The sequence below is a fragment of the Tachysurus fulvidraco genome, chromosome 14 (assembly GCF_022655615.1).
Source record: "Tachysurus fulvidraco isolate hzauxx_2018 chromosome 14, HZAU_PFXX_2.0, whole genome shotgun sequence".
NCBI classification, from domain to species: Eukaryota; Metazoa; Chordata; class Actinopteri; order Siluriformes; family Bagridae; genus Tachysurus; species Tachysurus fulvidraco.
Genome location: NC_062531.1, coordinates 14,067,754 through 14,095,189, shown reverse-complemented (window position 1 = coordinate 14,095,189; position 27,436 = coordinate 14,067,754). Strand labels below are relative to the sequence as shown.

Sequence of the window (27,436 nt, the reverse complement as noted above, 5' to 3'; positions counted from 1 at the left end):
TTTATCTGAAATCACATTCTGCATAAATCTCCAACATAATGTATTACAGTTTCACATAATGAAAGAGTACACAATTAAATTAGTCAGACTCAAATATTTCATTTAAAAAATGGATTGATAATGTGCTTTAGGTACAGTTACCTTTGACCTATAAACAGTTTAATATATAGGAAACTCACCACTTAGGTCATTTTTTAAAAATGGAATTTTACTAATTTGGGAATAAAAAAGGAGCACTGCTTTGGGTTTGGGATTAGTTCTGCTATAATAGAGCCAAAAACACCAACCCATGAGACAGAGGGATGAAGGGATAGATTACACACAAATAACTTGAATTTCTTACTGTATATGTAGGATGTACAAAAACTAAGAAGATGTGCTTAGTAATGTGGTCGGTACAGATACAGTTTATACCCCAAACACACACAAAGACACACACAGAGAGAGAGAACCACACACACACACACACACAGAGAGAGACAGAGGCACACAATGGTAAGCCAACTTGATAAAAAGGTCGAAGATGGCAGGTGGGTATTCCTGATAAACTGTGTTTAAGTGTTTGGAAATTAATTGATGATGAACTCCATGTTTAAGTGAGTTTGAAAATTTAACAGACATTCAAAAAGGCAGAATTGCACCTCAGTCTATAAGCATTACACCTCCAGTCTCGACTGTTTCACCTGAACACACAATAAATTAAATGAATCAATGAGGCAATAAATGCAGCTCTAAATGACAGAAATCCTTTAGAGTGAAATTAATGGGAAATAAATGCTAAACTACAAGATTTTATTCCCTTTTATCCCCCTTTCTGGTCTTCCATATTTTCAATGCATCTGTACCTTTACTCAAATAAAAACACCAATCCCAATTCCAGTGGCATTAAACCACCTTACATCTCACACTTTTTATAATATTGTTAACACAGACGCTGCTCATCTGGAACATTTCATTTTGACTCACTGCACCACTGTTTAACTTAGCAAAAAGAGAATGGCGCATAAAACGATGACAGAAAATCAGTCAGACCAACTAAGCAGGTAAACTGCTTACCAGAGGAATAAATAATAAATAGAAGATATACTTAACCAAAAGAATTGCTGATGTATTTCATGTTTATTTGCTGTTGTATGAAAAAATACTCTACAACTTCTGAAAAACAACCAAAGTGCAACTGACTCCAATTATTACATCAACAAAATGTTTAACAATTTGCATTCATTTGAGATGTTTAATATAACAAACAATACAAACATCAGAAATGAGGAGGTTTAAAATAAAAATGTGTTGCCGCTTGCATTTTACATTCGATTTAACGATGAACATTGATCATATACGTAAAACTTGAACGTTGAAAAGTGGCAGATCTGTTAAGGCCTGGTGTAGGTTTCTTTATTGTCAAGACATGCAAAAGAATCATAAGCAACCGTAAAGATCAATATAATGTTTGTATGAGTAAACTAACTTCGGGGGCATATAGTTACTTCTTCTTCTTCTTCCCTTTCTTCCCTCCTTCTCCTTGTTGCGCTCCTGTGTCACTTCCTCCACTCTTCTGTGTTCTTGTCTTTAGCTTTGGAATCATTTCGGCCACATAGAGCATGACATCTTTTTCTACAATAAATAAATAAATAAATAAATATTACATCACCACAATGCTCTGTTTTTTTTTGTTTGTTTGTTTTTATGTTGTTGTTTAGCACAGATAGTGAGAGATCAAATTTACAATTAAACTACTGTTATGCTAAAGTACCTCAACATTTTCCACTGGCTAAAAAAGCAAAACAAAACAATTTAATGTCAGATAATCAGTAAGACTTTTGTGTTTGATGATCAGCTGTAAAAGAGTTTTGTAGCAGATGTGCACTAAATAAAGCTCCATACAAAACACTACATCTGACTAGGACCACACTTTGTTCTCAAACCATCTTAAATACTTATGGCATTAATTCCACATGATATTTTAAACATTTCTTGAAGATTCTGGTCCATGTTGAGGTCATTGCATCATGTCTTGAGATCTATTTAAATCCAGTGTTTGGGAAGTACACTGAAGTCTTCTCATCTTCATGGAACTAATCTGAGATGACTTGTGCATTAAGGCATCATGCTATGAAGGGATACACACAGTCAGCAACAAAACTCAAATAGGCCGTGTTGTTCAAACAATGCTAAACTCGTGTTAAGGGCCACAATGTTTGCCAAGAAAACATTCCCCACACCATTAGACAGTCACACCACCAGCCATCCAGACTGTTGACACAAGAGAGGCTGGATCCATAGATTCTTGCCGTTGATGCCAAATTCCTGGCCTACAGCAGAAATTGATATCCATTGGAGCAGATGATGACATATGCATTCTGAGATGCTGTTCTTCTCACCACACTTGTAAAGAGACAATGTGTACTCTGTAATCAAAATCTGTTGTGTTTCCCGTTCAAGCAGTTTGTACACAATTCACTGTAATCACTCCAAAATTAAGAAATAAAATGAGTCATATTTTACTTTTTCCATGTTTTGTGAGTTAGAACTAGATGTATTAAACCAGCATCAGGATTATGCCATCATCAGCCTGTCGTTAGCACCGGATGTTTGGAACCAAGGCCACGGTTGAGAATCTGCTCCAGATGGAAAATACAGTTGGATTGAAACATGAGATACGTTGACACTTACTAGAGGTAAATTTGTCTTGACACAAACTTCCATCGTCTCGTTTGATTTGAACTCGCACTCTTCCTCTGAACTGTACATCTCTATTCCATTCCCTTGGATACAGCTTGTTCTGGATGGGGAAAGCCAAATGAAAGTCAAATTGAAGCTCTGCTATATTAGATTACAGAACACATATTAGGAAGTCAACAATCAGCACAGGCTTTTCAAAAATACAATTGAAACCAAAAAGTAAAAGCTTAGTGACTTGAAGCAAAGATGTTAAAACAAGCAACAGTACCTCAAGTCTGACGTTCAATCCAGCTGCAGTGAGTACATCCTTGATTTCAGCACACGAAGGATTATCCACACCCTAGGAGGGAATTTGGACTGATTTACATAACAATTGTGTACATTGATAAAGTATAAGAACATACAGTACAATAAAAGATAGGTCAAAAATAGTAACAGAAAAGTGTGTGCAGTTAATTAGCCTCAACTCTCAGGAAGATCTAACCATGACTTATACAAAATATTTTTAACAAGATCGGTCTTTGTCCCAGACAGTCTAAGAAACAGAACATCTTGTTTCAGTTGCTTGAGTTAAGTGGTCAATAAAACGCACATTGATAAAACAAAAGCATGTTGAACACCAATCAGGCAATGAATTACCATATCTGGAAATGCCCATGTCTACTGTAAGGGCAATAATAAAGCTGCATAAGTCAAGTCAAGAAGCTTTTATTGTTATTTCAAACACATATCTGACGCTGTACACAGTGAAATGACAACGTCTCTCCAGGACCATGGTGATACATAGAACATAAACAGAGCTACAAAGAACTACACAGAGCTAAGTAAGTGAAGAGGAGGACAAGAGTATTAAACCCTGTGCACAGTGTGAAGGATGGCCAGAGAGGCAAAATGTTTCCTAAGAATATGGTTGTGATTTTGCAATTCTCTCAACACACAAGATTAGCCGCGGATTACAGCCTCAGATTACAGCCTCAGAGCTTAGCTCCTCAGTGTTTTCTCTGTTTTTGTTAGTTTTTCCTGTTCTGTGTCAAGAAAATCCGATCAGTTTCACCTGAACATTCGGCAGTACACACCACAAGATCTTTTACCGGTTTTTGAAAATTCCGACATTTTGCTGAATATCGTAGTTGGCAGAAAGGCTGTGCTATTTAAACAGTTCAGGACGCGCAGACGGGGGAAGTGTGCTGGCGCGCTCATGAAGCTCAGACAGCGCAGGTTAAGAACACCGCTGCCTAGCATCCATCTGGTGAATCTCCACTCTCTACCCAACAAAACGGACAAACTCCTTCTGCTCACCCAGGCAAATAAGGACTTTTCGAACTCTGCTGCTCTCTGCTTCACAGAAACCTGGCTGAACAACTCCATTCCGGACAGCGCGTTAAGTCTGCCGGGCTTTCAGCTCTTTAAAGCAGATGGCAACGCAGAATCAACGGGGAAATCGCGCGGCTTTAATAAAGCGATTCTCTCACATGAACTGCCTAAATACAGACAGCATGTTACATGTCCCACTAGAGACAGTAATCCACTGGATCACTGTTACACAACAATAAAGGATGCATATCACTCTGTCCCACGGGCAGCTCTGGGGCTCTCTGATCACTGTTTAGTTCATCTCATACCAACCTACAGGAAGAAACTGAAATCAGCTAACCCTGTATTAAGGACTGTAAAAAGATGGACTAAGGAAGCGAAGCAGGATTTACAAGCCTGTTTCTCGCTCACTGATTGGACTGTTTTTGAAGCTGCTCCCACGACCTGGACAAGCTCACAGAGACTGTAACATCATATATCAGTTTCTGTGAGGATTTGTGTATTCCTACCAGGACTCACTTAACTTACAACAATGATAAACCATGGTTCACAGCAAAACTCAGCCAGCTCCATCAGGCGGATGCTCACAGAAATGGGGATAGAGTCCTGTAAAAACAGGCCAAATACACACTGGAAAAGGATATCAGAGTGGCACTATTCCTCTAATGACTCAGCTTCAGTGTGGAAAGGTCTGAGAGCTATCACTACATGACACCATCCCCCCGAACTGTGGTCAATCAATCGGTGCTGATCAGCTGGCCCCCATCTTCACACGGATCTTCAACAGATCACCAGAGCTGTGTGAAGTCTCCTCATGCTTCAAAAGCTCCACCAGCATTCCCATCCCAAAGAAACCCAAAATTACCAGACTAAATGACTACAGGCCTGTGGCTCTAAAGTCTGAGGTCATGAAATCATTTGAAAGACTGGTTTTAGCTTATCTGAAGGACATCACTGGACCCCCTGCAGTTTGCCTACAGAGCAAACAGGTCTGTGAATGATGCAGTCAATATGGGACTGCATTATGTTCTGCAGCATCTGGACTGACCAGGGACTTATGTGAGGATCCTGTTTGTGGACTTCAGCTCTGCCTTTAACACCATCATCCCATCACTTATCCAGCCCAAATTAACCCAGCTCTCCCAGCCCTCCTCTGTATATCTGTAGATCACCAGCTTTCTGACAGGCAGCAGCTAGTGCGACGGGGAAAACTAAAATCCAGCACTCACACCATCAGCACTGGCACCACTCAGGGTTGTGACTTTCACATTGACCCCATTGTAAAAAAGGCTCAGCAGAGGTTGTATGTCCTTTGCCAACTGAGGAAGTTCAACCTGCCACAGGATCTGCTGAAACAGTTCTACACTGCCATCATCAAATCCATCCTCTGCATTCAGAAACTGTTTGGTTCAGCTCAGCTACCAAATCTGACCTCAGAAGACTACAGAAGGTAGTCCGGACTGCTGAGCGAATCATTGGCACAACTTTCCCCACTCTCCAAGATCTGTACTACTCCAGAGTGAGCAAAAGGGCTAAGACAATCACTCTGGACCCCTCACATCCAGCACACTCACTCTTCGAACTATTGCCATCTGGTCGACGCTACAGAGCCCTGAGTACTAGAACGACCAGATATAGGAACAGTTTCTTCCCCTTAGGCCATCCATCTCATGAACACTTGACATACACGAAACACACAACACTACTCTTACATTACTTACTTATATTTCAATTTGCACATTTTCCACTATACATACAAACTGTCTATATAATGTGTGTTCATGTCTTGTCATTCTGTTACACTGTGGAGCTTCTGTACTAAAACAAATTCCTTGTATGTGGAAACATACCTGGCAATCAAGATCTTTCTGATTCTGATAAAACTGTAGTATTTTAGGGCCAAAATTTAAATATCCAATTTGATAGCACTTACATGATTAATTAGTTGAATGGAATGTTAGAACAATTCAATCTCCTTCATCTAATGTGGGATTCTATATAGTAAAGCAGTTACTTAAACTAATTAAATACACAGACAAAAACATGTTTCAAATCACTTTGTTTATACCCATCTTAATAAGGATGACTATAATTCTGGAGTTGAGTATATTATCTGTTTGCCTCACCTTTGCTTGTGGTATTCTTCGACCCTCTGCTAAGCTCTTTTTACTGTTAATGTAGGCTGGATATATACACAGAAACCTGTAAGAAAGAGAACAATTTTGCTGAGATCATTCATCTTAGGTAACTGCTTTAACCGAAGCCTGACAATCAACAGACACAGTGTTACACGACGTTACAGACACACACACACACACAGTTACACGACGTTACAGACACACACACACACACAGTTACACGACGTTACAGACACACACACACACACAGTTACACGACGTTACAGACACACACACACACACAGTTACACGACGTTACAGACACACACACACACAGTTACACGACGTTACAGACACACACACACACAGTTACACGACGTTACAGACACACACACAGTTACACGACGTTACAGACACACACACAGTTACACGACGTTACAGACACACACACAGTTACACGACGTTACAGACACACACACACACACACAGTTACACGACGTTACAGACACACACACACAGTTACACGACGTTACAGACACACACACACAGTTACACGACGTTACAGACACACACACACAGTTACACGACGTTACAGACACACACACAGTTACACGACGTTACAGACACACACACACAGTTACACGACGTTACAGACACACACACACAGTTACACGACGTTACAGACACACACACACACAGTTACACGACGTTACAGACACACACACACACAGTTACACGACGTTACAGACACACACACACAGTTACACGACGTTACAAACACACACACACACAGTTACACGACGTTACAGACACACACACACAGTTACACGACGTTACAGACACACACACACAGTTACACGACGTTACAGACACACACACACAGTTACACGACGTTACAGACACACACACACACACACAGTTACACGACGTTACAGACACACACACACACACACAGTTACACGACGTTACAGACACACACAGTTACACGACGTTACAGACACACACAGTTACACGACGTTACAGACACACACAGTTACACGACGTTACAGACACACACAGTTACACGACGTTACAGACACACACAGTTACACGACGTTACAGACACACACAGTTACACGACGTTACAGACACACACAGTTACACGACGTTACAGACACACACAGTTACACGACGTTACAGACACACACAGTTACACGACGTTACAGACACACACACAGTTACACGACGTTACAGACACACACACAGTTACACGACGTTACAGACACACACACAGTTACACGACGTTACAGACACACACACACACACACAGTTACACGACGTTACAGACACACACAGTTACACGACGTTACAGACACACACACAGTTACACGACGTTACAGACACACACACACACACACAGTTACACGACGTTACAGACACACACAGTTACACGACGTTACAGACACACACAGTTACACGACGTTACAGACACACACAGTTACACGACGTTACAGACACACACAGTTACACGACGTTACAGACACACACAGTTACACGACGTTACAGACACACACAGTTACACGACGTTACAGACACACACAGTTACACGACGTTACAGACACACACAGTTACACGACGTTACAGACACACACAGTTACACGACGTTACAGACACACACACAGTTACACGACGTTACAGACACACACACAGTTACACGACGTTACAGACACACACACAGTTACACGACGTTACAGACACACACACACACACACAGTTACACGACGTTACAGACACACACAGTTACACGACGTTACAGACACACACAGTTACACGACGTTACAGACACACACAGTTACACGACGTTACAGACACACACAGTTACACGACGTTACAGACACACACAGTTACACGACGTTACAGACACACACACACACACAGTTACACGACGTTACAGACACACAGTGTTACACAACGTTACACAGACACACACCTTATACCTAATTGTTGTACGTGAACACTTAATGTTCCATGTTCATTCATTGAACGTCTTTAAAAACATTACGAACCTCACTGTGTACTTTATCATTTTTTACCATTTACCAACGTTTTCCGAATAAACTAACCTGCATGTTACCATAATAACTTTTCTCTGGGGGGAAAAAAACAACAGCCCGATAATAAATTCACCTGGTTTCATCAGCAGGGTTGTTTGTTAAGTAAGCCATCTTCCGTTTAATGTGTTTTCTAAAACAACATCAAGTGAAACTGGACAAATGTGTGTCTAAAGGGACACGCTCACATTTCCCAAAAGCTACATATACCTCATCATTACAGAGACAGGAAGCTCCGCTTTTTACTGCGCTCAGGCCACAGCGCCACTACTGGTGAGGAGGTGGTATCGCACTAGTGTATAGGGCAAGTCTGTCGCTAGCTATGTAAAGCTAACACAGACGCCGGGGCTGGCAAAAATAAATAAAAAACACAAACATACTGTAAGTTGAAATCAAAATATTCTTAGTGCTGTTGTTGTGTAAGCAATATGTGATTAGGAAACCAGAATTAACAGCTTAAAACCTCTGTATGTAGCTAGCTAGCTACCATGCTAGCTAAACTAGTGTAATGAGACTGGAATACTTTAGAATTCTTCACTAAATAGAACGTTCTGTATTACTCTTATGTTACTTATGTTTGTTTGTTTTTTTTTACAAAACTCTGATGTCTGTTCCTTTGTTTTTTTGTTTTTTTTTTAAAGCAGAAACGTCCAAATTTAAGAAGAAGAGAGGAGCACGGAAATTGCATGGATGTTTGTTTACACTATAAAAGTGACCAAGATAAATCGGATGATTTGGTGTCTGTATCCGCAAAGGCCTTAGAGGACTTTCCTCTTCGTGTTTTACCAATATTTACACCATGGTTTCCTTCTGGCATTGAGAGATCTTGTCCAATCAAACCTAAAAAGGCTCCTCCAGTCATTTCATTCAATCAGCAGAAAAGTTCTGAATGTTTCCCTCAACAACCAGAGTTTGTTTTTTCAAGTCGTTGTACAGATGATCAAGAGAAATTTGTAAATACCAGTAAGAGGAATTTAATATCAATTCAAACACCTGCTGATGAAAATGAAAAGGCAGAATTTGATAATGTTGCGAAGAAATGCAAACGCTCATGGAGTGTCGTACCACCAAGAACTCAAACACCTCAGAGGACACAGTATATCTCTGGACATTTCCACAAAACTGTACAAAGATATGGACTGGACTTGCACCAGAGAGCAAAATGGATCATTTCTGAGCTTAACTGTGCACCACAGAGCATTGAGGAGGTTTGGTCTAAACTCAGCCATGCTATTAAGCATGCCAAGCTCCCAACATGCAATGCCAATTATCAGAGCAATTTGATCCAAATCTGGGTGTACTGTGACATATCTTACTGTGAATATATAGGGAATTTCTTGCGGGAAACTTTCCAGCTCTCTGGGGAGCTCACTTTAGCTGTCCATAAATTAGGAGACATCTTTAAATTATAAGTAGTACAGTGTCAAGAGTCAATATTAATATACGATGTGATAACCTGTAATAGTTTGGTGGGTTGTATGATCATCACATCTCTTGTTAAACCATTTTTTAAATTTCTGATTCCAGATTTCTGTATTTCCAGTCTGTCCATGAAATGTAAAGCATTTTTATTAAAAAAAAAAAGTTTTATGTATCATGTCTATCTAGTGACATTTTGAAAAACACATGCCACAATTCACAAATGAGTTGAATAATAATTATATTTGTGGGAGTTTCTACTGTAGCTGTGAGAGAAAGAATGTTTGAAAATCATGTTACACAATTTGAATGTACTGGTTGAGGTTATACCAAAATTAATTTTGTTTCTTCTTCCATGCATTAACTGCGTTAAACTACAAGGCATAATCTGTATTTTAATGGGATATGATTATTTGGATATTCTGATGGCTTATTTATGCCCTGTAAAATGGCTTAATTATGGATCAAGGTGGCATTAGTAAGGAAACACAGAAGAGTCACTGTTTTCTTCAGGTGATTGAGAATGTGAACAGACTGTCAGCAAGAACAGAGCAACAGCTAAACAGACCATGTTGCAGTGTATAAACCACTCATATACTTTTGAGAATTCTGTGATACAAAGTGAAAGACATCCTTTATTGTACTTATGACAAGTAAGCAAGTGTAAGTTTGATGTACAATAAGAGAACGGTACAGGACAGAATGCTTCACTACTACAGCGAGGAGTTTGAAGTAAAGGTTGAGGGTAGTACAACAGTTTCTAGAGAAACAGGGCTCTGTATCTCTTCAATTCAATTACAGTTTTATTTGTATAGAACTTTTAACAAAGGACGATGTCTCAAAGCAGATTTAAAATGAAATTTATATTTATACATAATAAGCAAGGCTGTAGCAAAAGCGGCAAGGGCAAACTCCTTAAGATATTATGAGGAAGGAGCCTTGAGCAAAACCTGACTGAAAATGAAAGGAAATTGTCATCGGAGAGACCCCAGTGTGATTGTGTAACCAGGAGCTTTTGAAGACCATATAAATCAGCATACTTTCTGAATTCATTATAGATTTAACACTAATTCCTACCAATGCCATCAAATGTTCAATGACAGAGCAGTTCAAAGCTGGCACCATAGTGTCCAAGTGGTTCATAAGTTTTTTGAGTTGGTGGGGAAAGTGCTTGTTTTTAATATTTTTACTTTATTTCTCTTGAATTGTTATAAATAAATAAAATAAAAGTCTGTGTATTTTTTGCTGAAATTGATGCAAAAGGTCTTTGTAGGTAACAGTTAGAGGGTTGCTTAGTCACAGTGAATAACATGTTTTGAAGGAATATTTGAATAGTCTCATGATCTGTCTTTTTAGAATTCTTTTGCTTTTGTAGATTTCAGTTCATACATTTATTTTGTAACAGTAAAGTAACTATGTCTTAACTGTGCTGTCATTCAACTGACTGTTGACCTGCAATACTTTTTCCAGTCATGATAATTGCCAGTTGCTTGTTACAGGAATTGAACAGTAGAATGAAATGTCATGGACTTGATGCAAAATAGTCTCTCATGTTATGTGTATTTCACTGTGATTGGGCAACTCTCTAACTGTGTTAACCACAGGAAACTTTTCAGGCACTATTTCAACAACTGGCTCATTACTGTTGCTCATTTCATGGTTTTGCCACCCCAGATGCTGGGTTATAACAATAAGGGTAAGTAGTAGTAGTTTTCTTCCCTTACCATTTACATTAGATTCTGTAAAACATACATACATTATTCATTCATTCATTCATTCATTCATTCATTCATTCATTCATTCATTCATTTATTTATTACACATTTGTACAGTACATTGTAATGTAGTAGTTCTTCCCATTTGTATATTATAAAGGTCTGTGTTATATACATAATCCTTTCAATGTTTTTCAATCTAAATGCATTTTTATTCTTACTCATTTATTATTGTAATGTTTGTGACAAAATGACTTTTCTTTAAGGTTGTTTTCAATGCCCAGGATGTTAAGCAAATGCATTTTCAGCATACTTTTGGGTATCTCTCTTTATCATTGTAAGTAGTATAGTACTAAAAGTGGAAAACAATTCCAGAAAAAGATAGATTTTAATTCTAATTCTTGGACTTTTTTTTATTAAGTAGATGGCATCCCTGTAAAGTGGCATGGAAAGGAACGTACAGGAAGCTACATTTACAAAGGTAAACACATGTAACAAGAAAGTTTATCTGTATTGACAACTTTTTTGATTAGAATGCAGGTCAAAAGCTGAAACAATGTTCTGAAAACTGAAGCTCAGTTTAAATAGTCAGTTAGATTTCTGTTATCTCGCAAATGTACTGTGATGAAGTGTGGCGTCTCAGGGATGACGATGCAACAAAAAAAAACACAAGTGCTAATTTACACATGTACACTGAGAGAAAAGCAGTGTAACAGACTACGTGCAAAACAACACAATACACATAAATGACACATAAGCGAGGGAGCAGTAGCGCAGCATTATCATCAACCAGACAACATTTCTGCTGGGCAATGCTTATTCAGGTCAAGTCTGACGCTATGGACAGTTATTTTATCTTTCGTTTACTTAATGATTTCTATCTGTAATGTATGCAGAACATTTAGAAACTATTTCCAGGCATTTTAAATAATTTAAAACAAAAGAGCAGCAAATCTTGTAATACAAATAACACATAGAGAAGATAATAACAACCCTGTATAATCACTTGAAGATGGTCAGTTCAGTTTTCAAGCCTGCCGGATATCCAATATCAGGTTCGCAAACAAGGTCTTTAACTCTGACAAAAAAGACTACAAAAGCTTCCTGTATACTATGACTATATATTGTTCCTCATTTAAATTTACTTTGAGGGAAAATGATCTGACTAATGAATTAAAGCAGCTGTTGTTTTACAGTAGGCTAAAAATTTGTTATTAATTCTTATCAATTTTATGTTCTGTATGTTTTCAAAATTGTAACTAATTATATGAGAAATAAGTGTGTCTATTTTCTGTGAAAGTATCTTATTTTTAATGCAAGTACTATCCAATTCTTACTGTACATGTTATATTTGTATTGTTAAAAGAACTTTCTGTGAGAGGTGAGGACCTGGAAAAATGTCCAAACAACAAAAAATTGTGTGCCATGAATATAAAAGATTGTACCTCTATACCATCACATGGCCAGGGTAATGACCTTCATCATTCTTATTTATTAGTATAATTTTGCATCATTTTGTGTGTGTGTGTGTGTGTGTGTGTGTGTGTGTGTGTGTGTGTGTGTGTGTGTGTGTGTGTGAAGGAGAGAGAGAGAGAGAGAGATATCGAGAGAGATCAGCCATAACATTAAAACCAGCTGTCTAATTTTGCGTAGATGGTCAACAAGAAATTTTGCAGATCCTTGTAACCTTTAAGCTTCGAGGTGAAGCCTCTATCCTCAAACCTTTCTTGAATCATTTTCGCTGTTTAACAGGGAGCATTATCCGGCTGAAGAGGCTACTGCCATTACAGTTACCATAAAGAGGTGTAACAGCTGTGGCCAAAAACTTTGTGAATGACAAATATTCATTTTTACAAATTCTGCGTTTTTAGATATTTTTGTCAGATGTTACTGTGTTATACTAAAGTATAATTACATGAATTTCATAAGAGTCAAAGGCTTTTATTGACAATTACATTAAGTTTATGCAAAGAGTCAATATTTAAAGTGTTGAAGTTGAAGTTGTGTCTTTTTCAAGACCTCTGCAATCCACCCTGGCATGCTGTCAATCAACTTCTGGCCTATACCCTGACTGATGGCAGCCTATTCTTGCACAAGAATTCAGCCCATTCTTGGAGTTTTCCAGAATTTGTGGGTTTTTGTTTGTCTACCCACCTGTTGAGGATTGACCACAAGTTCTCAATGGGATTAAGGTCTGAGAAGTTTCCTGTCCATGAAAAAAAATATCGATGTTTTCTTCCCCCAGCCACTTTTGCCCTATGGCAACGTGTTCCATCATGTTGGAAAAGGCATTGTCCATCACCAAACTGTTCTTAGATGGTTGGGAGAAGTTCCTCTTGATGTTTTTGTACCATTCTTATTCATGACAGTGTTCTTTGAGCCCATTCCCTTGGCCGAGAAGCAACACCACACGTGAATGGTCTCAGGATGCTTTACTGTCGGCATGACAGGACTAATGGTAGCACTCACCTTTTCTTCTCCAAACAGGGTTTCTGTCATCAGTTCACTGGTGGCTTTTTGGTAGGTACTAACTAATGCATACCAGACGAAGACCTGCTGTTTTTTAGATGCTCTTTCCCAGCCGTCTGTCCATCATAAATTAGCGCTGGTTAAAGTCTTTCAAATCTTTACGCTTACCTATTTTTCCTGCTTTCAACAAATCAACTCAGAGAACTGAATGTTCACTTGCTAAAATATCCTAACTATTGACAAGTGCCATTGTAACAAGAGTAACAAATGGTATTCATATCAGTGGTTATAAAGTTATGGCTGATCAGTGTGTCTGACAAATCTCATCAATACATCAATACATCAGACGCCCTTATCATCTCTCTGGATAAGGGCATCTGCCAAAGGCTGTAAATGTAAATGTAAACATTAGATATAATTCCTCTTGTGATTAATTCAGTTAAGAGTACTGTAGTTAAAAAGGTCTGGATTTTATAATCTCTCTCGGTAATCACTAAAATCATAATATTGCATTACTTCATTTTAAGTGTATGACCTTAATTACGTTTTCACTCCACTACAGAAAGGTTTTTGAACATCTCATGCAGTTATAATGTCCTACAGAGATTGTTTGCCTGCAAATGGATTTATTTAAATAATGTCAAAGCCAAAACAACAAATTCATTCATTTTCAGTCAGTAAGTATGAATTTTGTTGTTTAGCACTTGAATATGAATGACAGATCTTTAGTAATAATTAGCTGTGCGTTTTACTTGGATAAGTTTTCCATTTCAATTTAATTTTTAATATTATGGACATGAACCTCCATCCAGAGTTTTTATATAAAACAGTTTATGTTCAGAAGTTTCTTTTTACTAACTGATCCATATCAATATCAGCACAATTACAACCATGTTATAATAAAGCTGAACAAAATCTGAGCACAAATTGGGTGGCTTGTTTCAGACGTGAATACTTCCAACGTTGTCAAAGCATTTTTAATCCAGTTGCTGCCTTTAATATAAATATAATATCAAAGGATATCATCAACAAAGTTGAGTTCATCTCAGAAGCCTACATGGTATCCCTCATAGAAATAAGTAAGTTCACAATTTCTATAGTTGCACCATTTTTTATGTATGTATTTATATACGTATGTATGTACGTCAAATAAATGTATAACAAATTTGTTTTTGTAGCCCAAGCTCCACATCCTTTTATTACATCAGTGAATGCAACCGCAACAACGCTAAACCTAACATGGAACAAAGGTCACTGGCACAGCACGAAATGTCAAATCCGTTACAGATGCTCCACTACAGAACCATGGACAGTGGTAAAACATTTACTAGAAGATATTTTAGAAGAGAAAATACTGTATACTAGCTGCTCAGCTTTTGCAAAGAATGCTCAGTACAACTTTAATACTACTGCTATTTTTATCTAATCAAAGCATATACAAATACCTTACCACTTGGGGCTGAAAAACAGAGCAGCATTACAATAACAAAATATTAATCTTACTCACACATTTACTCCGCTCAATATTCAGGATTCACTGATTGTCACTGATCAAGAGGAATTAGAAGTTTCACATTTAATTGATGGCCTGCAGCCTTTTAGCCGGTACAGTCTTACTGTTGCCTGTAGCGGGGATTATGGATTATGGAGTGTCTGGAGTGAAGAATTTCAAAGAATGACATTAGAGGCTAGTAAGTAGAAAATGACAGTCTGAAACCAAAATTCAATATGGCTAAAGTGCTTTGATAAATTTTTTCAACCCGTTTTCTGTTTTAAGATCCCACTGCAGCACCTTATGTCAGTTTTTATGTTGAGCCTTCTGGCAATAGATCCAAAAGAACTCAAAAGCTGATAGTTATCTGGAAGGTAAGTTCAAGGTACATTGGACCTCATTTATAAGCTGAATATGAACCAACTTGGATGTAAAGTCTGTTTCTTTTAAAAGAAAGCATGCTAATTCTACGAGAGTCCCTGAATTTGTAGAAATTTACGTATATGAAGATTTAAATGTGAATCCACTGGGTTTTCAATTCACATAGTCAGATTTAAATAGCTTATTTATTTGAACCGCACAAATTTAATTGAATTTAAAAAATGTAAAACACAGTTAAAACCGGTAATACAAACATGTTTGTAACTAAAGCATGTATTTAACTATCCATCTACATTAGGCTTTGGAGATAAAGGAGGCCAGAGGGGTCATTCTTGGATATGAGGTGACCTACACACCTACCAAACAACCTGGTTTGAAGAGAATAATTTATACTAAAGATCAGAAAGTTAACTTAGAGGTGACTGCGGAGGACTATGATCTGAACATAACAGCCTATAATGCTGCTGGACATTCTCCCTCAACTAATCTTCGAGTCAATGCTGGTGTTTTTCAAAGTGAGCTTTTCTCTCTTATAACAGTTTTATAACAGTATTATATTTTAGAATGAAGAAGGATGTTAGATAAGATCTTTTAACTGTTTTTCAGACTTAACAGCCCTTTCCTGTTTATGCAATGCTCTTCACAAATGTCAGCATTATGTGCCTTTCACATGGGAAAGAAATATCTTACTATGTTTAAATTATGGTACATCATCCACTGTTGTAATCAAAGCTCAAGTTTCTAGTCATGGGAAGCACATAAAAAGTGCTTCAAGGGTCCACATATCTATAACAAAATTCTCCTACCCACACATGATGACAAGTGGCAAAGCAGTATTGAGATCTTGTACATGCAGCACAATAATTACATAATATGGCAAGTACAAAAAAAGTTGTTATTCTTAAGTAGTGCAAACATTTTATGCAGCCCAAAAGTGTCATTGTGGGAGATATTGCACATACAAGTTGTTTTGCTTAAATAAACATATTTAAGTGAAAATGAATGAAACCAAGCATGAAGAGAATCAAACTTGTGATTGATCTGATAGTTTGATTACATTTATATTTATTGGTGTGTCAAGTTTTGTTTTAAGATGGATGCAGAATAATATCTATATAAGTATAGAACTGTTAAATAAGCCATGTTTTATCTATCAATTAATAAAGCATGTAAAATATTTGTAGGAACAGACACAAATTTGTAATAAAAGGCAAACACAACAGGGCAGGATTTTTAGAATATGTTAAACATATGAAAATGCGCTAAAAGGTAAGACATAAGAAGCAATGATCAAAACACATGTACAGGATTAAATGTTACATTTTCAACAATATTACTGATAGGTCTTCCAAAGGTAAAAGGACTATGGGCCAGCAGTGAAGTATCATCACTGAGGATTCGATGGGAGCCAGCAGCTGTGAATGTTAGCGAATTTGCCATTGAGTGGTTCTCTTTTGATGATGTTGCTTCTAAACAGTGGAAAAGAGTAAATGGCTCAACATTTTCAACTGTTCTCAAAGGTAAATCCTGCAAGTGTTCAGTACATTTACATTACATTTCTGGCATTTATCAGACACCCTTATCCAGAGTGACTTACATTTTTATTTCAATTTATACAACCAAGCATTTGGGGGTTAAGGGCCTTCCTCGGGGGCCCAGCAGTGGCAGCTCGGTGGACCTGGAATTCAAACTCACAACCTTCCAAGCAGTAGTCCAACACTTTAACCACTGAGTTACCACATCCCCACAGTACATAAAAAATGATGTGTGAGGAACATTTTTGTGATTACACCATAAATAATCAGAACATTTTCATGCTTTAGGCATAATTGGGTGTAGCTAAGCTAGCTGCTGCAATCAGCTCCTACAAATTACATCCACTCCCTTTAAATCCTATGACCTGCCACTTCACATGCTTAAGTACAGGTGCTCATGGAAAAAAATACTTACACCCAACAAGATCAATACACTAGCATTATGAGACAATTGTTCTTGATTGAGCATAAACTACTATTACAAAACTGTCACAAATTACATACTGTGATTTGTTTCACTAAAAGCTGGTGGTAATGAGTTCAAATCTGTTTCTGCCTTAAACACTGTCAGGTCAAATCAAGCCGCTTAAGATCTACAGCATCGCTGTGTATTCTGTTTATGGTACTCTGTGTGCACCCGCAGAAACAATTCAAGCCAGTCTAGATTATGGCAGTAAGTATATACAGTACATACATATCCCAATTGTGGGTTTCTCTATATTGTAGTTTTACATGTTACTTTTTTATAGACGAATAAACATGTTTTATTTGATTATACTGTTTCATATTTTAATAAAATAAAATTTTATTCATAAAATTAAAAAAAGTTTATTCAATGAATGTATGAGATAACAATATCTTAATATTTTACCAAATATTTTGTCATACACGATTATTTGGTGAAAATAAGGCTTAGTAGATACAGTACCAACATTTGCTATATTTTTCAGCCCATTTAGACATTGTTCAGCTGCAACCTGTAAACATGACAAAAACATCTGTGACAGTTCAATGGTTATGGCAAAAACAATCCCCAACCACAAATGTTCTTCAATACAGACTTGTGTTACGTGGTGCCAACGAAACAAGTTGTAAGTCTTAAGATGCAATGCTTAGTTTAAACTTTCTTTTATTGCATTTTTAGAATTTCCTTTCAGAATGTGATTTTTACTCTTTTATTTAACATTAGTGCTTTTCCCACATCAGTGGCAGCACACATTCCACAACCTACAGGCAAACATCAAGTACACCGTAACTATTTATGGAGAGACTACATCTGGTAACTTTTCAAGGGCAAACATTGAATTTACTACACCTCATCTTGGTAAGTAATCCTCTATAAAAATGGAGCAATGTTAGTAACAAGAAGTCCTTTCATTATTTCAATAGGAGTTTTATGTTTTGTTTTTATTTTTTTTTAGAAACTAATGAAATAATAAACACTGCTGTTCCAATAGTACTTCTTATTCTTGCATTCAGTATTTTCTCAGTTCTCTCCAGAACTGTGTAAGTATCATATTTACCCATTTATTTTCAGTTAATTCATGCTCATTCTTGTTTTTTTTATTTTGTCTGTAGGTTCTATAATAATAATTGCCAATTAGGATGTTGAACATTACATATTATAATGCCTGTAAATAATTAGTGTAGTGTATTATTATTTAAATTTTTATTTATCAATGATTTATACTCTGTATAAACACACTTTCTGTCTCCCAGCTATAAGGACTACTTTTTCCCTACCATCGCCAACCCTGGGCAGAGTCATATTGGACACTGGCTGCTAAATCCTCCATACGAGGTAATGATTAAAAGGTCTTGATCTTTTGTGTCAGCAGATTTTTAACTTCTGAATTTTTTATATATTTTTCTTGAGTGGAATGGCTCAGCATTTGATATTGGCCAAACCATCGGGAGGTGAACATGGCTGTTAAAAAATAACAGAAAGTCACTTGTGCAAACACTGACTTTTGGATTTGATAATGGAAAAAATATATTCAAGACAATATGTCTAGTTTACAACAAAGTTAATGTTCTTTTTTCAAGCAACCAGAGTTCTTTGAGGTGACTTTACTTATTACAAATGCCTATTCAATTGATATTTTTGTTTGACAGAGGGAGGATGTGATGAACGTGCTAAAATTGGAGGATCGACTCACTGAAACGAGTCTCATTCATATAGAACCCAGAACATCCTTAGATACAGAGTGTTTTGATGAAGACATGACCATGTCAAAGATGTCCCTTCCTGATAATGACCCAATGGAAAATTCAGACAATTTTGAGAATTCTATAACGTTACCAGGTTTTAGTGAGTATTTTGTCCTGCCTTTGCTTAATGATCATTTTGGTTACGTTGAAAATTGTGACATACAAAATTGGGCAAAAAAGTAATCAGCAGTTCAGAAACCCAACAACCATTATCACACTCATTACTGATGTTTACTCACTGTTTATAATATATAGCATCTCCTACTCTTGTTTCCCATTCTAATATGTATAACATTCGATTGTGCTCAGACGTTGTTGATATTATTTTGATGCAGTTACCTCATGCTTGTAATTGAGATGCAACTGGATGTGCTGTGTAGTAAAGCAATCAGTGACCAAGTGATTTGATGCAGTGTTCATCAGTACATCCCAAAGTGCTTTATTCAGTTATACCATAGCAATTTACTAACTATATACATTTAGATTAGCAGTTTTGGATAAGATTACCAGCATACTGTTTGTGGGACATACTTCCTATAAACACTTACATTACAGCAGCTCCAAATTGATCCTTTCTTTACAGACAAAAATTAATTGCTGAATAACACAAAGTTTCTATATAAATATATTAATGATTTTTACTAGAGTGCTGTTGAGTTCAAGTATAAAACAAAAATTGTGCTACTCTTTAATAAATAAATAAAAACATTCAAATCACTGCTGTGGTAAAAAAGGAATAAACACTTTGAGACACAGTCATGTTTTATTCCACACTTAAAAGTGTATAAAATATATGTCTCAATTAAACACGCACATATTTTAGCTTCTTTTATGATTTATCTTTACACATTCAATGATGTTTAACACACTGTATAGAGTGAAAACATTTATATTCAACAATTATATTCACTTTTTTGCAAAAAAAAAAAAAAAGTAATTCATTGTGAAAATAATTGAATATCAATGAAAAATTATTTAGTTTGAGTTTAGATTGAAACATAAGGATTGGCTGTGAGAGACAATGATGTATTGCCATTTTCTCACATTTATTGGCTAAATGCCAGATGTAGTCATATTGACCCCATGGTAGTCTATAAAAGGTCCTCACAACATGAGTCTAAACATGAGTCTCACTTAAAAGCTGAAGATCCAGTCACATGGATAACCTTCTGATCTACAATTTCTTTTTGAAGGACACATCTTAGTTCTGCCCAGGAATGAGCCGTTCTTTGCATCAAATAACATTCATATACCATGTAAGTATATGAATGTTAAATGTATAAGTATATGAATGATAAATAAGACCTTTCCACTGACTCTGGGCACATTCCTCTGTACAAGATTATACAAGGTTATAATAAAAATGACAGGTGTATTATTATACCGTAACATCAATTCTTTTGGCAGGAATGTTGGATTAGGCTACAACATAAAATGCTGTATCTTAGTGTAGTTTAAAAAAAGAAAAAACATCTAAATTTAGCAAAAACTGTTTGAGTAAACACTTAATTTACCTGCACATATTCACCAGGTAGATGGAGCATGCACACTTAGAAGAGTGTGTGACAAACATATAGTGAGTAAAACATATATGGGGTAACATTTGCAGTCTGATAGGTAGAGGACACAGAGGGCAGTAACAAGTAGAAACATTGCCAGAATGTAGCAACACTTGTTGCATAAGCTGCAGTATCTCGTTTTGCCTACATTATCTCTTTAAACATCAAGAGCACATATTAGAAATACAAATTTCACTTGACAGTTTATGTGCTTTGTAAACTAGTGTATTAGCCCTCTTATATCCTGCACCTGCCACTGCAGTCTCAGTACATGCACTATTATAAAAATTCAGCTTCAGTTTGCTCAAATACTCAAGCACTTATTAATGAAATAATTCGCTTGAAAGGATGTACCACAGAGCCACTTGCCTTGTTTGGTAAAACACAAAGTAGATGTATGTGGTGACAATGTCTTCTACTCCTTACTATTTCTGCTGGGGCAACTTGGGGATGTAGCTCATAATTTTCATTTCAATTTAATTTTATCTGTATAGCACTTTTAACAGTAGATATTGTCACAAATCAGCTTTTCAGAAAGGTATAAATTCAGGATATAATTCCTCAACAAAATAAGCCAGGAAAAGAAGAATACCAGGAAACAATTGGACCTTTTATAGGCTACCCAGTCATAAACACAAGGAGATTTCAGATTTTCTTTAGGTACTTTGCAAGAAAACAAGCAAAAACAATACACCAACAACTCTGAATGAACGAAAAGAAGTAGAACGTACAGTTATAGTCATTTATAAGCTTATTAGAATGTCAGTCTGGTCACTCGTAGCTATATCTATATAGCAATAATACAATTTATTTGTAATTACATTTATTAAAGGTTTTGGTGAAAGGTGCACTTTTGGGTCTCTTCTCTAGTGAAAACACCTCAGTAATGCAAATACACCCTGGTAACATTCAGTTCAAAGGTTTGAGTTTATTCCAATCCAGTGCTTTACAAGATAATGGGCAATAGCTTGTCTTGGAGGCATGGAAAAAACTGCTTGGTGTCCTTTGACAAGAGCATCTATTACCTACCAAATGTATGAAGGTGTTAGGTTTGGCAAAGTTATACAAACAATACACTGCATGGACAGAATTCTCCAATTGATTTCATGCACTGTTTTACATTTTACTGTGCACTATTTTTTATAGTGTGTACAAAATGTTTTTTTTTAAAGTGAATTCATTTGAGTTGTGTTATGCTATTTCATTAAAAATTGTTAATTTCTCGTATAAATAGTTACCTATGCAATAAATAAGAGTATTTTAAAAATGTGCTTTATTCATTTTTATTACCATTTAATTGCAGCTTAAAGGCAGGGTCTCCAATTTTTGAAAGCCAATGTCGACATATGAAATCACTAAAACAAACACGCCCCTAACCCAAATGGGTCCCACCCCTGTATCGATAGCTCCGCCCACACATACATACATACGTAACCCAGGCAAACTAATGGAAAGAAATGTGTCTATCAAAGCTGAAGGGAAGAACAATACGATTACAGATAAACAAACAAGCAAAAATGACACACAAGAATAATCATGCAAAGGACGGCACATATTAGTTCTGTGAAACAAAACAAAACCAACCTTACTCACCTATCGAGAAGGAAAAAAGCGCCTCCGAGTCTTAAGTAAAGTTGGCCGCATATTCACAGATTGGAGTTTCCCAAGTCAATAACCCCTAAACTAAACACTGTTACTAGCAAAACGCGGTTGTAGCTGCCTCTCTACATCACTACGATAGAAAAGAGGTGTTATTTGTGTAGTAACAGCGTTTAGCTGTTGTGAATATGTGGCCAACTTCCCACTCCTTCAGTTCTCTCCAGCGCTGGAAAGCTGATCCTATATTAACACGGTCCTACTTCTTGACTTATCGTAAGCCTTTCTTTGCTTTCTTTCTTTGTTTTTATCCTCCATGTCAATGTTAAAACTGCTTACTACTAATGTCATACATGCACACTGAACACTCTCTCCGCCGCATACTGACAAGCCCCGCCCCTTTCTGCTCATTGGCTACACGTTTGTTTTGATTTTTGTTTTGATTTTTCTATAATATTCGGCCCGAATCAGGTTTTTTTGAAGCATTTCTCAAAAATCGGAGACTCTGCCTTTAACTTAGCCCACTCATTTGTAGAAACAGTACAACAGTAAAAATTCAGACACTTACCTCTTGCCTTGTGAACCAGCGAGCATCTTCAATTTCATTTTCATCAACCTTTATATCTGTAGACACTGCTACTGCAAAGCAACCAATCATGAGCGATGAAGGCATTGGCCATGGCTGGCAAGAGACATACTGAACAGGGCCAATAGTAACTCCACTCTCTTCTAAAACTTCTCTCCTTACTGCATTTTCAATGGTCTCCCCTGTTCCAAAAAGCACAAACATTCGCTCATTTACAAGACACTGAAGATGCTGGCAGTATAAAAGCTAGCATAAATGAAAGCACAGATATGCAGTGTTTCTAATTATCTACAGAAAGTTCCTCATTGGTTCTCTGTATGGCTGCTCATTCCAGCATTCTTGGAATCCCTTTTAATGCCTTTTTTTCCTTATTTTTTTCATTCATTCATCCTCAGTAATTGGTGTTGCCATAGATCCACAGACAGTCCTGGAAAATCATACACTCTGGATGGTATACCACTCCATCACAGAGCTCCAGTTGCACACATGTTTACCTACATGCATGTATGTATTTAGCAAGGTTGGAGGAAACCCTCACAGACATTTGGATAACATCTATTGCTTCAACCTTTTAACCTTTGAAAAATGTACAAATTGTCCTGTTGCACCAAAGAAACGACTTAAAAGAAAACCAATAATATTTACTCTCACAAAAAAACCCAGAATCCTACATTTTGTAAAAAAACAAAAAAACAACAACAACAAAAACAACTGCTTTTTGTCTACCTGGTTCAATGAATCCAGCAAGACATGAAAACATTCCTGGAGGAAATGACTTCTTTCTTCCAAGTAGGCACTGATTTCCATCTGGATGAAGAACCAGCATGATCACAACAGGATCTGTAATATAAAAAGCCCATAAATTTGGTGATTCAAATCACAGCTGAATCTTATACATAAAAATTACATACCAACTCTAGGGTAACAGGTATTGTGGATTCCCTGGAGACTCCTGCAGCCATCTGTCAAGCAGCTTCTCTTGTAACCTCCTTCATCCACTTTGGTCTTACCACCACAGGTTGGGCAGAAACTGTACCGGCTGTGCCATGCAAGAACAGACCTGGCTTGTGCAACGATACCTGTGTATATCAAAGAAAAACCTTTGTCTATGCTAAGTGAGTAGATTCATAACCACTGGAATGGAAATTTTATTCAGAAAGTACTGTTTCTATCAAGTTACCCTTAAACATCATATATAAAATATGCAAAAGATGGAACACACTAAATAATACACTGCTTATACCTAATCAAAAGGATGTCCCACCTGCTTCATCTTCATTTAGCATTAGGAGCATTGGCATTGGCTTTGTAAGGAAGAAGCTGTTTGAAGCTGTGATCTTAAGACTTTCTGTAGGATTCTTCTTGGTGTTTAAAGCAAACCATGCAATAAGTTCATCCTCCATTGACACCAGTGAAGAAGGTGAACATTCCTGCTTTTCTACTCCCAGAAAAACAACCACTGTGTCACTGTTTTCAAGAACCTCTTTAACAGAGTCCCTTCCAAACCTGTACAGTTTTAACTTATTCTGCATATCGTTCATTACCTCTGGTTCTGTTGTAACAAAAGGATCCAAGTTATGAAACACAATGAATACTGTTTCAGGAGAAGACTGTTTTGCTGAAAGCCATTCTGAATCAGTCCTTTTTTCACTCATTCTGTTGAGATATTCTTTACTGAAGTAAGTTCCATTGTCTGTAGATTTATTTCTTGGTTGAATCCCAGGAAGTGTGACATCCCCACTGCTAGCTAAGACACGGGCAATGTGTCTGTGTCCCCAGAATTTTGCTATGTCATAAGCAGTTTGGCCTGATTTATTCACCAAGTATTTATTACACCTGTTAACAAGGAAAGTTCATGTTAATTAAGGGAGTTTACAATTGATGGAGACATCAAATCAAAAGTTTAAATCCACTGTATGTTATTTTATTTAACATTTTTATTGCGACAATGAGAGAGAGAGACAGAGAGAGAGACAGAGAGAGAGAGAGAGAAAGACACAGTGAGAGAGAGAGACGGACAGACAGACATAGAGAGAGAGGCCCAGAGAGAGAGAGAGAGAGAGAGAGAGAGAGAGAGAGAGAGAGAGAGAGAGAGAGAGAGACAGGGAGCGAGAGAGAGAAAGACACAGTGTGAGAGAGAGAGACACAGACAGTGAGAGAGAGAGTGAGAGAGAGAGAGGCACAGAGAGAAACAGACACACACACACACACACACACAGAGAGAGAGAGAGAGAGAGAGAGAGAGAGAGAGAGAGAGAGAGAGAGAGAGATCCACACACATTGGAGAGCAGGTGATGTTTACTGCCTTGTTTATAGGCCACGGTCTCTCTTATAATGCTGCATGTTTCATGTAAATAACTTTAACATGTCATTATTACACAACAACCTTCTATTACACAACTTTATTACACAACTACCATCTAGTTAAACTCTCACAGACTTACCCATTTAAAAGTAACGTTTTTACGACATCAAAGTGTCCGTTTCTCGCAGCCAACATTAATCCTGTCCATCCTTGTCTCCCACTTTCATTCAGCAGCTGACTGGAGTGAGAGATCATAGTGGACACGTTGGCCAGGTCTCCCCTGGAAGCAGAATCCAGGAATCTTTCAACCATTTCTTCCTTAGCAATCATCTGAACACTTGTCATATCTCTCAAGTACTGAAATAAAACCATAACATCATACAGAAAGGCATTCATTACGTGGACGTTAAAATGGGAAAATATGTAGATATCTAGTCTCTAGCACGCAATAACAAACAACCTATTGTGCACTTTAACGTCAGCTTCTGACGGGATTACTTACTTTAAGGTGATAGTATGTAGTAGAGCTTTCGGTTAGCAGAACTCTGACTAGTCTAAGTGGGTCTGTATTTCTAATAAAACGCGTTTAAAACTAATAAAACAAACTTGGCACCTTCAAATCTCACACCAAAGTCACAGAGAAAGCAAGACGCTACAGGATATACAGTATGCTTGTAGAAGTAGGGTAGGAGTCAATCATTAACAGTCTTCTTCCTGCCCTACTCCCTAGTCCCTAAAGAGCAGTATATCTTATATGTTTTGTTGAAAGTCTAGGTTTTCTCATTTGCACTCTTAATTTATTGTATTGCGTTGTAGAATTTCATGTATAAACCAGATATTCCACACTGTTTGTTTTATACATGAACCCAAATTGGCAACACTCCCTAAATAGTGCACTATGTAGCAAATAGGATGTGATGTGCACAACAGGGTCAGCTGCAGCATGTTGATGATGTTTAGATCACGTGCATACATCACGTGCATACATCACGTGACACAGCAGCACGCTGAGACTCTGTTTCTTGGTTCAAACGCGCACTCTGGTGGTTATAGAAGACAGCAATTCTAACAAGTTCTTCGTGTAGCATCAAGTCAAGAGAATCTCAGAAGAAAAAAAATAGACAATTTCTCCCAGAGGTTCTCAGATCAAGGAGGAGATGCAGGATCATATGCACCAGAACCAGCAGGAACAGGGACAGTTTTTCCCCATCCACCATCACACTACTGAACTTAACACAGTAAAAAAAAAAATACTGTATATAACTTCTGTACTATTATACATACAATGTACATATTACATATTGTATTGTTTATACTCCTCATTCTCTACACATATTGTGCCTTACATACACCATACATCAGCACTAATTTATTTATGTGTATCTATATATACCTTACTGTGCAGTCTAATATTTCACATTCAGATATATATTAATTGCCCATATATATATATATATATATATATATATATATATATATATATATATATATATATATATATATATATATAGTGAACTTGTTTATTCAGCTCGCACATTTTTATGCCACAACCTTATACTTCTTGTTCCTTTACAACAGTGTCTACATACTTTTTTTCAATGTCATAGCCTTAGAACCATTTACTTGTACTTTTCAACAATGTCCACACATCTCTTCACTGCTATAGCCTTTATATTTATTCACTGTACACATGTTTACATATATACCTATATATCACATGCTGTACATATGACACATATTTATTTGCACTTGTCTATTTGCACAATTGCTACTCTTTGCACTCTGGTAGATGCCAAATTTCGTTGCTGTGTACCAGTACTATGCAATGACAATAAAGTTGTATTTTTTTTTTAAAGTTAATTATTTAAAACACCTGGCATAATCTTGAACACAAGCACATTGTATCTCACACGATTTCAATGTGTGGGTTAAACACTTTTTGTGGTTTAGGAAAAACAGCTTTTC

The 27,436-nt window shown here is 37.0% G+C and overlaps 4 protein-coding genes across 13 annotated transcripts; 2 read left to right on the top strand and 2 right to left on the bottom strand.

Moving 5' to 3' along the window:
- Nucleotides 1-1,100: 1,100 nt before the first annotated feature.
- Nucleotides 1,101-8,439, bottom strand: srp19 (signal recognition particle 19). Of its 3 annotated transcripts, none has more exons than XM_027167475.2 (5): nucleotides 8,280-8,439; nucleotides 6,123-6,198; nucleotides 2,951-3,022; nucleotides 2,674-2,782; nucleotides 1,101-1,614 (listed from the first exon to the last, which is right to left on the bottom strand). In XM_027167475.2, exons 1-5 carry the CDS (start codon nucleotides 8,315-8,317, stop codon nucleotides 1,484-1,486), a joined length of 426 nt encoding a protein of 141 aa, XP_027023276.1. In that variant the 5' UTR covers nucleotides 8,318-8,439; the 3' UTR covers nucleotides 1,101-1,483. The 3 variants fall into 3 exon arrangements, with proteins under 3 accessions (XP_027023276.1, XP_027023274.2, XP_027023275.1); XM_027167473.2 differs by having other exon boundaries at nucleotides 8,216-8,341; XM_027167474.1 differs by lacking the exon at nucleotides 8,280-8,439 and adding an exon at nucleotides 8,083-8,147.
- On the top strand, nucleotides 8,435-9,797 carry zgc:101664 (uncharacterized protein LOC450064 homolog). Of its 2 annotated transcripts, none has more exons than XM_047823102.1 (2): nucleotides 8,435-8,584; nucleotides 8,848-9,797. In XM_047823102.1, exon 2 carries the CDS (start codon nucleotides 8,890-8,892, stop codon nucleotides 9,613-9,615), a length of 726 nt encoding a protein of 241 aa, XP_047679058.1. In that variant the 5' UTR covers nucleotides 8,435-8,584; nucleotides 8,848-8,889; the 3' UTR covers nucleotides 9,616-9,797. The 2 variants fall into 2 exon arrangements, with proteins under 2 accessions (XP_047679058.1, XP_027023278.2); XM_027167477.2 differs by having other exon boundaries at nucleotides 8,446-8,584; nucleotides 8,845-9,797.
- A 1,334-nt stretch (nucleotides 9,798-11,131) lies between these two features.
- On the top strand, nucleotides 11,132-19,825 carry LOC113656234 (interleukin-6 receptor subunit beta). Of its 5 annotated transcripts, none has more exons than XM_027167387.2 (17): nucleotides 11,232-11,318; nucleotides 11,604-11,674; nucleotides 11,762-11,818; nucleotides 12,704-12,805; nucleotides 14,369-14,483; nucleotides 14,752-14,885; nucleotides 14,985-15,121; nucleotides 15,338-15,497; nucleotides 15,584-15,672; nucleotides 15,978-16,194; nucleotides 17,023-17,199; nucleotides 17,786-17,887; nucleotides 18,165-18,305; nucleotides 18,404-18,538; nucleotides 18,636-18,720; nucleotides 18,934-19,015; nucleotides 19,330-19,825. In XM_027167387.2, exons 2-17 carry the CDS (start codon nucleotides 11,614-11,616, stop codon nucleotides 19,606-19,608), a joined length of 2,073 nt encoding a protein of 690 aa, XP_027023188.2. In that variant the 5' UTR covers nucleotides 11,232-11,318; nucleotides 11,604-11,613; the 3' UTR covers nucleotides 19,609-19,825. The 5 variants fall into 5 exon arrangements, with proteins under 5 accessions (XP_047679053.1, XP_047679056.1, XP_047679055.1 ...); XM_027167386.2 differs by having other exon boundaries at nucleotides 11,238-11,318; nucleotides 11,759-11,818; XM_047823097.1 differs by lacking the exon at nucleotides 11,604-11,674 and having other exon boundaries at nucleotides 11,132-11,318.
- nudt12 (nudix (nucleoside diphosphate linked moiety X)-type motif 12) lies at nucleotides 17,027-26,400 on the bottom strand. 3 transcript variants are annotated; one of them, XM_027167390.2, is made up of 7 exons: nucleotides 25,974-26,400; nucleotides 25,611-25,828; nucleotides 24,431-25,002; nucleotides 24,078-24,245; nucleotides 23,893-24,006; nucleotides 23,149-23,348; nucleotides 17,027-17,148 (listed from the first exon to the last, which is right to left on the bottom strand). In XM_027167390.2, the coding sequence occupies exons 2-7, from the start codon at nucleotides 25,814-25,816 to the stop codon at nucleotides 17,104-17,106; spliced, it is 1,305 nt and encodes a 434-aa protein (XP_027023191.1). In that variant the 5' UTR covers nucleotides 25,817-25,828; nucleotides 25,974-26,400; the 3' UTR covers nucleotides 17,027-17,103. The 3 variants fall into 3 exon arrangements, with proteins under 3 accessions (XP_027023191.1, XP_027023190.1, XP_047679057.1); XM_027167389.2 differs by lacking the exon at nucleotides 17,027-17,148 and adding an exon at nucleotides 20,170-22,009 and having other exon boundaries at nucleotides 25,974-26,399; XM_047823101.1 differs by lacking the exon at nucleotides 17,027-17,148 and adding an exon at nucleotides 20,170-22,009 and having other exon boundaries at nucleotides 25,611-25,751; nucleotides 25,974-26,399.
- Nucleotides 26,401-27,436: the final 1,036 nt, after the last annotated feature.